This window comes from Micropterus dolomieu, linkage group LG03 (assembly GCF_021292245.1).
Source record: "Micropterus dolomieu isolate WLL.071019.BEF.003 ecotype Adirondacks linkage group LG03, ASM2129224v1, whole genome shotgun sequence".
NCBI classification, from domain to species: Eukaryota; Metazoa; Chordata; class Actinopteri; order Centrarchiformes; family Centrarchidae; genus Micropterus; species Micropterus dolomieu.
This window is the reverse complement of record NC_060152.1, coordinates 28,339,342-28,354,653: the sequence shown is the minus strand read 5'-3', so window position 1 is coordinate 28,354,653 and position 15,312 is coordinate 28,339,342. Positions and strand designations below refer to the sequence as shown.

The 15,312-nt window shown below is 40.7% G+C and overlaps 1 protein-coding gene across 4 annotated transcripts in view; it reads left to right on the top strand.

The window, feature by feature from the left end:
• The window catches only part of LOC123968423 (furin-like protease kpc-1), a 194,204-nt gene that overhangs the window by 124,201 nt on the left and 54,691 nt on the right, over positions 1-15,312 (top strand). For all 4 annotated transcript variants that reach the window (XR_006824457.1, XM_046045178.1, XM_046045177.1 and 1 more), the window contains one exon: positions 13,550-13,663. Coding sequence is in view for 3 of the 4 variants with exons in the window: in XM_046045178.1 (XP_045901134.1) it covers positions 13,550-13,663 (114 nt within the window). In the remaining variant the exon portion in view is untranslated. The remainder of the gene's footprint in view (positions 1-13,549; positions 13,664-15,312) is intronic.

Sequence of the window (15,312 nt, the reverse complement as noted above, 5' to 3'; positions counted from 1 at the left end):
ACAACTTAAAATGCACTGACTACGGCTCCAACTAATGATAATGATAATGGTTATAGCATTAATAGTGGCTCAAGGGATGGGAATGTTGGTCTGCCAGTCAGTCAGTCCAATACTTAACAAGATTGAAATACCTAAAAAGAAAAAAATCTATTGGATTGCTGTCAAATTTGGTACATTCATGGTGCTCAGAAGATGAATCCTACTGACTTTGGTGGTCCCCTGACTTTTCAGCTAGCGCCACCAGCAGGTCAAAGTTTTCTTTTGTCCAGTGAAAAATCTCAATATGAACTTGATGAACGAAATTCCCTGACTTTTTCTTCGGGTCAGAATTTCATTTTGTTCAAGATTTTGGTCTTGTTTCATTAGCCTTTTTCTTCCCTGGATTAGTGCAGTTGCCAGAAAATCTGAATCAAAACTGTCTTGATAGCACAGCGCCCTCCTCCTGCTTTATGTAGTAAAGCAGTGGTCCTTTCTGCTGTAAAGTAATCAGACCGCTTGACTTTCCTTTTCAGTTAATCTAAAATTTATTTTTGCAGTTCTCAATAAGTGTTTCATGTATAAAATGTCAGGAAACATAAAATGAAAAATCAGTTTCCCAGAGCCAAAGGTGATGTCTTCGCATACATTGTTTAGTCCGACTGATGGTCCAAATCTAAAAAGACAAAGTGTTTAAGCCATTTATAAGCCTGTGTTTTGAACACAGGCTTATAAATGGCTTAAACAGTTGCTCAGTTATCATCACTTCATTCATTAAAAGAGACCTTGCACCCTGAAGCTGGACCTCGTCTCTCCTCCCCATTTACCCTTCTCCCTCTTTGTTGTTTTGTTCCCTCCTTTGATGTAGATCATCTTTCGCTCCTGCCCATTCTCTCTGTGTCTGTCTGAATCTGCAAATATATCTCCTCGCTCTTTCTTCTTCTCTCCCTCCTTTGTCTTGTCTGCCACTTCCTACCATTTCCCAAATCCCCTTTTTCTTCATCCCTCCTAACACGCCAGCTGTCGGTGTGGCCTCGGGCCTGGTGTTTTGTGGCGGTATCAGCAGCGTCTACACCTCCTTCATGTTATGGATGGTACTAGAGGCCAGCTTTACTGCTCCAGCTGTCATGCCACGGCGTCTCAGTCTCAGTCGCTTGGCTGTAAAATGGAGCGCGGGTCCCCTGGGCGAGGCAACTCCCAGGACATTACTGTTAAAGGCTTTGTCGTGACCCGCTGCTACTGACTAAACTATATATCACCTCTCTCGCTCAGATTGGCAGTATTCTGCTCACGTCTTCATGGAGCTCGGTTCTCTCTCTCTGTCTCTATATCTTTCTGGGTCTCTCTCTCTCTCTCTTTCTGTGTTTCTCACACTTGCTCATTCTGGGTCTCTTTTTCTCCCCACATTTCACACAATCACACTCACTCATATATTCTGCCGTACTCTCTCTCACACATGCAAACCTTTTTTTTTCTGAACCCTATTCATCAGAAACAACCTGCCTCTTATATAGACTCCACAAGCACCAAAGCATTTGAATAGACAAACATGAGGGTACATTTAATGAATATCTTTTTATTTTCATGACAAAGATATGTTTCCAGAATTGTACCTTTTTTCCCCACCCAGCTGTACTTTATGTTTACAGTTAATTAGCAAATATTTGCATGCTAAACTAAGATGGTGGACATGGCTAACATTACAATCACTAAACATCAGCATGTTAACATTTCCATCATTTGCTTTCTGACATTTAGCTGAAAGCTTCTTTGACTTAAGACTCTAATAATAATAATGAAAGTGTAATATTAGCCAAATGTAGAATGGTGTACAGCAGTGGTCGGCACTTAAGGCCTCTTAAGTGATTGTGACTCCAAAATAAAAGCACAAGAATGTTTTTTGAAGCAATGCTTCATTTATTAAGACCTTTAACTTTGAAAAGTTCTGAAGGACATTCGAAAGAGTCTCTGGCTTACTTGACACACCTCTGTAAAAGCTGTCCGTAAACGTGTGATTGGATTCCCCTGAATTTCCTCAGGGAAATGAAAATTAGTGTTCACAGGTTTATGAATGCGGATCAAACACCGGGACGCACACACACTGCAGCACATGCTTTATTACGAGTATGTGCAAAAGTGTCCTTATGGGCTATTCAATTTGTTTAACAAGGGAGAAAAAAAAGTCCACCGGACATTGGGATCGATCATACAACTCCTCCAATGGGAGTCCCAACTGAGCTACACGTGCACATGAGTAGCCCCTGTCCAAGGGTTTGAAATAATTTTACTGAAATAATGTTCATGTAACGGCTTGAAAAAAGTTTGGCCTGATGTCAGACTTATTTGCCGACCCCTGGTGTACAGCATTGATCCAACCCACTACTAGGCTACATTCACACTTCTACGTTTTTGTTTTAAAACGAAAACAATCTCCGTCGACTCCAGTGTTTTAGCTACGTATCAGAATTGATCTCTGTCTATATTAAAACGTCTGAAAACGTACATCCAGGGGCCATAAATGTACAGTTTGCATACGCTTGCCAGTATAAGCAGGAAGCAGATTCTCTGCTCTGCAGTTGCAGAAGATTCAGAGAAAGAAGAAATTACTGCTACAGACAAATCAAGAATAGTGGCGAATAACCACACCAGAGATTTCTTTGTGAGGACCGTCAATGAGGTAGAACTGTTACTGAAAGTAACATGGGAGTACAAACCAACTGTGGTGGTAGAGAACAGACTCGGAGTCTTCGCAAAGCAAATACGGCGATATGCACAGTACAAGCGTCTAAGTGTTATTTGCACAGTAGCCTACAAAATATTTGATTAGAAAATACCAAAACTAAAAGACTGTCAGTAGCAACGTGTTTTTGTGATAAGACCCAATCAGGAAGCCAATCATGAGTGTCTGCATCATTGTTTTTAAAGTCCTTCGTTTTCACCTGTCCGCACTAATACGCATCCACAGAGTTTTAAAATGAAAACGGTCGGCAACATTTTCAAATCTTCTCAGTTTTAGGTGTTTGGATTTGTGTCTGGACAGGTGCAGGTGCAAACATAGAAAAAGATCTGCGTTTTAAAACAAAAATGTAGTAGTGTGGACAGGGTGGAAATTAACACCCGGCAAGCGCCAAATGCGGGTAGATTTTACGTTTGGCGGGTAAACTATTTGGTACAATATCGCCATATAATAGCTTTTTGACGGTACCTAACAGCGTTGTTTTTTGTCGTGTGTCGCACTTAAATTTGTCCCCACAAGGATTAGGGGCGTGCAATGGTTGTTGTTTATGTTCATTTCAGGTTACTTGTGTCTGATTGGCGTACATATGGAAAGTGGTGGGCGTTAGACTGAAGCACAGCATAAAATAAAATTAATTAATGAGGAGGTTTAAGTTGAATGATAAAGCATGATTAAGAGTTAGCAGTGATGAGATTTAAGTTGAATGATTAATAAGCATCTTGTAAGTTTATAAAACAATTTACTGTTATGTCTTAAGTACATTTTATAGCAATACATTTATTTTGCTTCAAATTTCAACCTGGTGTCGTCTTTAGGTTTGTATTAGACAGAATACCTTATTATCTCCGTTAAAAGTACTGAAACAAATGTTTATGTGACATGAAAAGGCAAGTTTTTATTTTGGCCGGTAAAAAATATGTTTGGCCGGTGGATTTTTTCATCTACCAGTCCCATTGGCAGGTGAGCCAAAAAGTTAATTTCCACCCCTGAGTGTGGATATAGCCCTAGACTACTGAAACACATGCCATTTCACAGTGTCGTCTGTAGACTTGCTGTTTTCGCACGTACCTGCAGCCCTATTGATACATATAATCTGTTTATTTTTACAAATGGGGTTATTAGATTACACATTTAATCCGGCTGTCACTCACTTTGTTATCTTCACCTCTATTTTCTCTTCATGCAACTCCAGAATTGCATCTTCTCTGTCTCTAATGAGAAATGTTTTCTTGCAATCTTTTGCTTTATCTTTAATTTATCAAAATAGTGAGCAGATTGGAGAAATGCAAACACTGTGACTATGGCTCCAAAGCATTTTATCACACTGTGATAAGATGCACTTACTAAATGTTTATGAAATTTCCCAGATTGAAAAGAATCTTCTTGGGAATAGTTGATATTGCAACAAACAGTGCTGATACAAAATGGCAGGGAGCCTAAATGGGCATAAAGTGTCTATAGTGTCTGTTATTAGAATATCCTTCAGTGTTTTGCTGCCCTAACAGTGTCAAGGTGCCACTGTCAATCTGTCTCTCTGACACTATGCTGGCCTGTCTCGATCTGTCTCCGTCCATCCGTCTTGACGCCTGTCCAACAGGGTAAATCAATTCTTTGCTCGTTCTGTTTGTCGTTCTGTCTCTGGCTGTTTGTTTGTTCACTTTATCACCGTGTCAGCCTCTCTGTCACTTTATTTCTGATTCTTTCATCCATTCATTCATCCAGTCTATCCATTTGCTCGGATGGAGCTGAGTATGTGGTTTAACTCTGATTCCATCATGTTCTGGGATTTTTACATGTGCAGATGTCCATTTTTATGCCCATCCTTGGCTGCTTCCACTAGATGTATTTGGGCTGTCTGGAAAGATGGATTGTTTCCTCCCTAACCCTAGTCACCCTGTGCTCTGATCAGGTGAACTATTTTGGGCAAGTTGTTTCATTCAATCACACGACAGCAGAAAAAATGTATAAATAATCTCCTCTTTTAGCCCATTGGGCAGTTGAGCCATTTAGTGACAGGAGACATCAATGTAAACCACTCTGGCTCTAGTGCTCCTTGCCTACTCAGTGTATAGTGATAACGGGCCACTTGCATTATCCAAAGTAAAAGGACTCATCTTTGTCAATTTAGATAGTTAAATGGTTATATTGTAATGTATGACCTCTCAATTCTAAAAGTATAGGAAATGTGACAGATTAACTTTATACAGCAGTGGTAAACATTTCAAACAGGTATGTTAATATCAGTAAGGATGTCTCCTGCGAAAGGTGAGGGAGATTTTATTTTGTACACAAAACTGCCAAACCAATACAAATAAAAGTAGCCTAATTCTTATTATTACGTTATATGTTGAATATCTACCATACATGACAATTTCTGCTTGGAGATGTAAAGAGTATAAAAGTCATGTAGAGTGTCATCATTTCTCTAATAATTCATTCACTTGCCTTCTTTCTTTTTCCCTGTGTCCACTGAATGAATAAGAGAAATGGTGTATATAACGTTCTCTGTGGGGAGTTAAGGAGTAATCAGCCACTGATCTCAGTGGGAGAGTACATGGAAAAGTGAATCCACTCGCTCTAATTGGCCTTAACTCAAACACTCAGCCAGACGTGCGTGCACACACACACACATACACACACACACACACACACACACACGTATCCTCAGTGAGGGCATTAACTGCGCTAATGTTTTTCGTTTGAAGTGCACTGAAGGTCACTGGCATGCATGCCCTCTCACAAAAACATACAGAGCTTGGCTATATGACTTAAATGTGGATCATACTGATATACTGATATTAACATACCTGTGAAACACGCGAGAATGTCTTTTTACAGTAGCTAATCCAGCCTCTGTACCTCATTGAAAGATTCAAACCAATCATCTAAGGAAATATAAAAAATGTTTAAAATGTTACAAATTTAGACCAGCTTTAATCCAGGCTCGGAAACAATGAGCTAATTCAACACATTACTTTAAAACAGTAGGCATCTCCTCAAAGTCAAGTTGTATGCCAGAACGGAAACTAATATGTGCAAGGGTGATCTCCAGATGTGGAAACTCTGTGAGCTGGGCAGGCAGATGGAGACATGGCAAAAACCAAACAATGCAGACAAAAATGAAGCTCTCCTTCTCCGGGACCAACAACCTGAAGCACAAGCAAACCAGAGTTTCAGTAATAAAACATGCAGCAAAATCACAAAGCTAGTCTTCTCTCAAAATTGGCTGTGGCGCGAGTACCGCTAAAGTGAACGGAAGATCTGGGGAAGACTGATGTGCAGAGCCTGGGGTTTATGAACTGCAGGAGTTGACTCTCAGGTGTGTAGAACAGCCACGGGTGTTGATTGGTTTGCCTTGAGAGAGAAGTGCCACGCCCCCCCACACACATACACAGACAGGGGACAGACAGAAACACTAGGAAGGGAAAAACAATATCTTGACAATATATGCTCAAATGGACATCTACATGCTTATCAAGCTCTCACAAGAACTCATTAATCTGTGTGGTATAAGCACATGGTGCTGAACCAGAGAAATGAATATACACACACATAAATACAGGCATACAGTGGCAACCTGTCTGTGGTCTCACAATCATACAAACACACAGACACACACACACACACGGGTACACGTGTACTCATTAACCACAGAAATCAGGGCTACGCCGGTGGAGTGTATTTAAAGGAGATTGCAGGCATGCAGTTATTGGACTTGGCCTAATTGATAAACCCATTAGTAACACTTGTTCAGATAACATGGGAGGAATCTCAGTCTGCTCACAGTCACTCCAAATGGGTTCACTTAGGCTTAGAGTGCAGCACATTAAGAGAAGATTACAGAGCGATGTGGAGCGTCTTACCAGTCCACGCCTCGCTACTGTGAGATTAATAGAGACAAACTAGGGACAGAGACAGAGAGAACATTGGACTCTGACACGCGGCAGGGTGGGGATACTATGCATTTCGTTTGTGTAGTTCTGAGTGCTGCAGTTGCTGTTTTGTGTGTCACTATGAGTGTTGGCATGTTTTTCTGTATGGGTGTGCATGTACATTTTTGTATTTTTGTGCAGTGAAAAAGCGGGTGATTGGCCCTCTTGTGTGAATATGTGTGTGTGTGTGTGTGCTTTTGCTTCTTCTGTGTTTGTTCATTTCTATATGTGGGTGTTTCTGTACTTCTCTGTAAATCTATACCACCACAAGTGTTTTAGTTTCTCTGCCTTTCAACTAAAGCTGTGGTGCGGCTCGGCAGAAGATCTAAATGCGAAGTGTCCAAGCAGAAGATGCGCTGCCTGGGATGAGACAGTGGGGTTTAAACTGCTGCTTGTCTTGTACCAACACATTATATCCTGCTGCCTAACAAGCTCGACTGATATTTACCATTAGTTTCTATTAAAGGTATAATATGTAACATTTCCGCGTTAAAATGTCTAGAAGTGATTTTGTTGCTTTGTGTAGTGACATTGTGTATGAATAGTACTACTTATATTACTAATAATAATACTTTTAAAGCTCCTGTAAACTCTGTTGCAATGGATAAGAATTGTAACAAATGATGTGATATTCAATGCAAATGTCACATTATAATCAGTTTTAAAAAAGTATTTATGCAAAGTGCAATAAATATGTGCTCAAATCAACAGAAGCTTACATTAAACTAGAGGTAGATGACATTGTATGGATGATGTCTGATTTGCAAAAGGAAATTACTGGAAACTGCTGCTATGTTAGATATTTTCATCTTTTTTACTACTTACCGTGCTAGCAAACATATAGTACATTGTGTTGAAAATATTATATGAATAATTATCTGGCTTGTGCTCCCTGCAGAATTTCATTTTCGATGGTTGTTTACCAAAAACCAAATGTTGAGTGTGATGCTTCTAAATGATCGGGAGCTGACAGTGTTTTCCTCTGAGTCCTGATCTCTCTCTCTCTTTCTTCACCCCTCCATCTTTCTGTCCCCTCGATTGCCCATCTTTCGCGTTCTCTCCCCTGGGCTGGACACTTTGTCCTTGCGCTCCCTGTCTACTCCTCCCCCTTGCTTCTCCTCCTCCTCCTCCTCCTTCTCCTCTTTGCTTGGGCCCAGTGTGAGTGATAAATTATTCGTGGGCATGCTCTGAGGGCCCAGGGCTGCTCATTCCTGCACACAGAGGACTAGCATTGATCCGGCCTGTGGTTCAACTTAATTGGAAACCCAGTTACAGCAGCCATAGACACACTCCGACACACACAAACACAGCGCGCACACACAGATGCACGAACATGCACTTCCATACATGTCATCTACTGTAAAGCCACATTAATACTCACATATGCAGTAATACACCGGTGTATAGGTGCACGCATATTACAAATGTCAACATAATTACACAACACACATACACACGCAATCCCCACGTGCATTCATGCAAGTGTTAAAGAATTAGCATTCGCCTAAGCATCAGCGATAGTATGTATGTTTTATGATTTAACATTGCACATAAACAAACTGCAGTACATAATACAATATTGTGCACACATGTTTCCTATGCAGGAATACAGCTACTGTAATCACATTGAAACACACACACTCAGAAAGTCACACAAGCGCGTGATGTGACACACAAAGACAAGTAGATGGACACAAACCCCTGCACACACACACACACACATACACACGTACACACACACTTTATAGTCACTAAGTCTGCATTCTAAGCAGCACTAAAGAGAAGTAACAGTCCACAGTGGAGCAATATGGAGGCCCAGGGTTATCGATTGGACTGAGACACTGACTATCATACAGCTAATAGATTACATCAGACACATCGGAGCGGCCCAGTCAATGAGGCCTGATCCTATTAACTGGGGATTTGTAAACAGTTGTGTGCTCACTGTGACGGCTGCTGTGCTGCTTTGTGAGCCTTGGCGAGGGGATGAAGGCTGTAAGGTTCTGGAGGAGGCTCATATATTGTTGCACTATGCCCCAAGCTCCTGTGAGCTGCAGCCCAGTCATGTTCATTGACAACATGCTTCAATTTTATCGTCTTTGTAACAGTGATGTCAGTTCCCAGTTCTATCTCTCTTGTTGCTGTTCGTCCTTTCCAAGAAGCTAGTGGCTGCAAATATAATTTTCCAGTGGTGAATACAGCTTTCACAGAGTGAGATAATCCATGACAGTAAACATGATGCTGTCGCTGGGTTTTGTCAAAATGCAACTTGTTTGTCATATGTCAGTGTTGCATTGCTTTTGCTAATTGTGAGTCACCTGATGACCACAGGAGGGATCAGTGTAGTATTTTTTTAAGATATGTCTCAGTTTATATGTATTGTTTAAAACAGCAACATTTACGAGTCAATCAGTGTGATCAGTCAATTGCCGAGCTGCGTACCAGGCAGTTTTCAAAACAGACATGGTGACTTATAATCATAGTAGAAAAAGCATATTTGTTACTAATCACTTTAAAAGTGGCTGTGTTCTAATCAAGTAGGCTGCCCCAGTAAGTTATGACAATGTGACAATGAGCCAACATGCACCGTACCAGGACGCTGAAACTGAAGCAGCTCAGTGGGATTCAGCACACATCCTTTTCCTACTGTGACATGGTAAAATGTCTTCCAAAAAAGGCCTATTGAACAGCCCTAAATAGAAGACTCCATGGTATTAGCTGTGTTGCACTTGTATAACCCTACTCTGCTGGAGTAGTTGCTCCACAAAAGCGGCATGGTTTCCCGTCAGTGATACTACATAACAATAAACTCTGTTAACTTAATGTAGTGTCTGTTGAGCAGCCAAGCTAGATCGTGAGCTTGGAGATTGGAAAGCTAATGTAGCTAGCTAGCAATAGCATGTTCCCAGCCAGCTAGCATTTTGCTGGTTAGCTCGTCAGCTACAGTACAGCACTTTGCCAGCTAGCTCTGCAATTAGTCACTATGCTGTCTACCCCACCTTTTTGCCACAACACTTTGCGGTGCCATTTTTCTGGTGTGACCAGAGTTTAAAGCTGAAATCTGGACTGTTTAGTAACCTTTTAGTATGTTATGTCCTTTTTGTACAGAGGGGTTTAGTGAAACCCTAAAAATGGCACATCTACATTGTTGGAGATGCTCTGCATACTGTCCTAGTGACAATAGCTGATTGGCTTTGTGGGGTTGCACCTTTTTATAAACAGTCCATGGGTTTACTCTGCCAGATGTGTCTAATTTCATCACTTTAGCCATCCGTTGTCTTGCCGTAACCTGATCTATTTCAGCTTTAAATGCGGGACTTTTATATCGAAATGAATGTCTGTTACATGCATGGCCTTGCCAAATGAGTTCACACAATGCAGATCAGGGCTGCAACTAACAATAGTCGATTAATCTATCGATTATTGAAACGAATAATCGACTATTTGGGCTATGAATCGCAAATCACAATGCCTGTCATTTAGCTATTAGCCTTTAAATTAAAACTGAGGTTGTTTTAGGCATGTGCTAATTAACAGTCAAGACAATAAAATAAATACTGCTTTCAAAAATGAACTTTTAATGAACGTGGGGATCAATAATAAAGATTTTGTAGTAGACGTTTCACAACAAATATAGTTTCCCCTAACTCAACAACTCACACAACTCCGTGATTTTTTTAAGGGAGTTTGGGGCGGATTAGCTGCCGCCTCACGCACAGACAGGAGAAGTGTTTTCTCTTCTTTAGAAAGAATGAAATTGTCCGGTGTTGTCAAATCTTGCGCACTCGGCCGCAACACGTTCTCCAGCTGGGAACGTTGCCATGAGCGACGCATCGTTTATGATTGTAAAGTAAGGGCACATCTGGAAGGTGAACGCGGCCGTTGTGTATCATAATTATGTGCTACTCACAGTACCATTACTGTAACAATCAATCAAATTGACCAACTGTATAGAAAATTTCTCAGCTCATAACGTGAAGTAATACGGCTTTAACGTGAAGCTAGCTCGCTAACTAGCTTACGAGACGAGTCTTCATCATCTACAGAGACACAACGTTACACGCCTCCTCTTCAGATGCTCTGGTGTTTCCAGGAGAGCTCAGCTTTGCTGCAGTTCACGACCTTTCTGGCTGAGTTAAGAGTGAAATGCTGTCACAGTCTGGAGGTTTTAGGTCTTGAAGGTGTTACTGCAGCTCTGATGTTGTTTTAGTAACTTTAACGTTACTGTAAACATCACTTTACTCTGTTGATGAAGTCATAAACAAAACGATTTATTAAATTTGTTGGCAACGAATTTAATAATCGATTTTTGTCGACTACGTCGATTAGTTGTTGCACTCCTAATGCTGATTAATCCTATCACTGCCAGGAAAATATCTCCTCATTTTGCTGAGTTTCTAAATTCGGTGTCTGTGGCAACATGGCGTATATATGCCAACAACAATTGGTTTGTCAGAGCTGAAGAGGGGACAACCGTTGCGACAGCAGCAACTCAGTATGGCAGAGCCTTTATGTCTCAGCGCGTCGGCAGTGTTGTGTATTTCTCTCACTCTCAGAAGGTGGACACAGAAGTTCCATGCTGCAGGTTATGCAAGATTTTTTTTACATGTATGTCTTTTGGTCTAAAGGTTACTGCAAGGACAACAGTTGATATTCAGCAAGGTTTGGTAACAGAGAATCTGTATTCTCTAAATACTGTAAAAGGTTTACAATAAAAATAATCACATGTAGCATGTCAATTAGAAGTATAACTAAATACTAAAGAAAAAACAACCAACACTACAAATCAACTTAAAGGATCCTTCGCTTTAGCTCATATTCTTTGTCTTGAGCTCCAAACCAAATTCCAGTTTTGTTCTTTCTCGCCGCCAAACCAAAACCAACAGGAGGAGAAAACACATGTTCTTTCGTTGATGCAAAGAGGTAGTGCAGAGAAAAAAAAAACGCTATGTGAAACCTCACAAGTTAACAGCTCAGTTCATCTTAAGTCCATTACACCATAAGCAACACTTCTGTTTAACCAGCGCTATGGTAGATGCTGGTCGTGGGGTTTTCAGATTAATTTCGTGGCCTAAACCTATTCACATGTCCCTTCAGGGGCTGCGCAGCAAAGAGGAATGAAAACATTGAGGGAGAGAGATAGCAGTAAAGTGGGTTCCCAGCCAACAGTGTGTTTTTAAGAGCAAAACGACTTTTCCAAAATAAATAGATCTGTGTCGCAGACCGCTAGGAGGGAGAAAAGCCCTCGGTTCAATAATTAATTCCCGAGCTGAGGGTTTTGGAGAGCTGCTGATTGGGCTGATTCTTTTTTTTAATTCTGTTATGATACAAAGGAGGCCGTTTGAAGTAATTTGTCCCAGAGAGAGCGGCTTGGAATACCATACATGCTTTGATTTAGCAAAGCAAATTTAATTTTGTTTGCTTTATGCAAACCAGCCGGGGCCGCGGGGGTTTCTCTGATTCCACCAGAGGGGTGATGGTGGTGGTGGTGGTGGTGCTGATGATGGAGGTGGGGGAGTGCACACAACAGAATCACACTGCTGCTGCTAATATATAATACAGAAAGCACACTCATACACACAGACGCATGCAGTGAGCAGCAACAGTTCAAAAGTACAAAGCCTATTCCCCCCCTACACACACACACTCCAATCCCTTTGAAATCAAAGCTTAAAATAATTGTTTGTGCGTTGTGTTTTGTTTCATTCTATTCGTCTATTATTAGTGTTAGTGGTATTATTCCTATCGTGTTGTTTTAGCTGCCTGCTCTCCCTGCTTGCCGGGGTTTTGTTTTATGCTGCTAATGAAAGCTTCTCTCCTCGCTTTTGTTCTGCTTCGTTTTTACCAATACGTGAATGGAATACATCTGTTTATATCTGCGCCTGATATTTCCTGAGGTGTCTAACGCGCAACGGCACCATAATGAAGAGGCTACTTGTGATTTAGTTGGGGGTTTTTTCCAAGGGCTTTTCTTCACATCTTCATGCAGACATTTGCCGCACTGTTAAGCTGTGAAGATTTACCTTAACGTTGCTGAGTAGACATACATGATGTATTGCACTTATCTGTGCCTGATATTTCCTGATGATGGGAAGTCTAACTGTGTTGGACACCTTTAATTACCTTGTTCTGTTCTCCTGTACTGGAGAAACGACTGTCCGTGTACAGATGTTAAGCAAACAGTAGAGGCATTTCTTCTCAGAAAGAGAAAAGGCTATTCAGAATGGGTGGCCAAGCGGTTTTCTTATACTCCATTCAACTCATTTTCTTAGGGAACAATAATGAGTGGATAAAGCAGAAAAACCCAATTTCCTTTATGCTTTTTATATCCTGAAAAAGCCCTCGTTGACGACCCTTTGGTCTTTTGTTATAGAAAACGGAGCTAATATCCTCCAGCTCTCGGCGCAGTTTAAAGGTCTTAATTGGATTCCATTAGTATATTGCTTGACATGACACTTGAGTCCGCTCTATTAGAATTCCCCTGCCTAGGATTAAAAAGACGACTTTTTCTACATTCAACTCTCTAGGCTCTTTTGTTGAAGTCTCAAATATTCTTTGTTGGATTCTCAGTTTTTTACTGACACCATTATTAAAACCATAAGCTTGACTTAAACAGCTGCTTTTATTTCTAGGGGACCTGTCTCATCGCAGCGGTTTATGTATCAATAAACCATAGCATTAATACGGTATAAACATTTCATGTGTGCATGTGCTGTAAGGCCTATAAAACAGTCCTCCAGCCTCTTTATACACAAGACTAGAGCACACGTTGAACTCCCTGCAGGTTTCTTTTCAGAGTACCACGCAGAGTTGAAGTGTTTCCTCTGTGGTTTCAGTGACTGCAGAACACGGGCCGAGTGAAGGATGCGTTTGATGGTATTCTGTTTCATGTCTCTCGCCCCAGTCCTAACCTGACGTGGAGGGATCTTCAGCATCTGATTGCCGAGACAGCAAAGATCCCTGACCCTGAAGAGCCTGGGTGGAACATCAACGCAGCAGGACACCATGTTCACCATAGGTATTGTGATACATCCACGCAAACATTCAATGGTTTTGAACACAAATGTGGTATCATCACTGGGGTTACATTTAAACCTAGTGTTCTGCCAACGTTCTGCCCACCTTTTTAAGTGAGGCTTACATGTAAAGTGATTGGTGTATTAATCACACAATTTACATATCAATTGTTCCTTTCTTTAAAAGCAAAGTGAGCTATTATGCTCAGCTGAAACCCTTGATTACTTGTTGCTATGGCTGTCTAAGCAACATGTGCAGTATGTATGGCTATGTTTGGTTGCGTCTCTTTAAAGCAACAGTTCAACATTTTGGGAAATATGCTTATTTGCTCTCTTTCCAAGAGTTACTTGAGAAAATTACATCACCCTCATGTCTGTAGAGTGAATACGTATATATAATGCGCCTGTGCTAGGAGCTCCCATTGTTGCTGTCAAATTCACTAAAACCCTGTCCATTTGAATATTTGACACATTCAGAATTCGGATAAATGCATTTTGTACCGTTTGGCTGAACGCAAATTCTACATTCTTAATTATTAAATGCACCTATTCACATTAGTTGTATCTTAATTTTTTAATAACTGCAAAGTAGTACAAAAACCCAAGTTTGGCCTGTGACTGAATGGTTTTAACGGGATTACAGGAACTGATTAATGGCGATGTTCAACTTGTATGGTAAAGAACATACAAATCAAATTGCAGATAGATCAGCAACCTCTAAAAAAATGCATTCAGAACCTGCTTAGTAGCTGATTATAATAATGACATCTTTTAATTATGCTTCACCTTTGTTGCAGGTGTGGACATAAAAAATTTGTTTGTTTGTCTTGTCATGTGTAACATAACATGGAGGGTTTATGATTTAATAGTTGCCGATAGATTATGAAATGTATGATTACAATAATTATCCCTATATGATCTCTGACTGGGATAATTGCATGTAAATTAAATGGTGTACAATTCATTGCTACCTGCATAATCTACCCAAAGGTTTCTTGACCACACTTTTTGAACGACTCTAACACAGAACTGTTTAACAGATATATTGAATTTAAAGTAAGGTTAAGCTAACAGCACGTCACAGATTTATAAATTAAACTGAAGAGATCAGGTATTACTTATTGCTAGTTTACTCAAGTGAACAGTTTGCGATGGATCACACAGACGATGTCATCTTCCACTTGTTCACTACTGTGTTTGCCACGTACACACACACCACTGTAATGTGCCCGCACACACCTACACATTCTCCTCATATAAAGCGCTTCTGCAAAAAGCAGCTGTTTTATGACACTTGAGACAGGTAATCTTGTCCAGGGAGGAGTGTCATTGTAATCCTCTAATGTTATTATCACACCCACAGCATGTCTGAGTGTCCGTACCTGCTCTGATTTATATAGACAGATGCTGGAAGAAATGGAGCTTCTCCCTCTGACTGTATGAAGCATGAATCTGGGAGAGAGAGTGAGCCCTGTGCTACTCCAGACATCGTATAAACGCTTTTACAATGCTTTTACAATGCTTTTACAATGTCAGCGCTGGGAGATGACATATCTCTAATCAGTCATAGTTTTGTGTGTCTGTGCTCTCTGTCTCACTCACCTTAAAATTTCCTCTCCTCATCTTGGCTCTAACTCACTGCCCTTCCTCT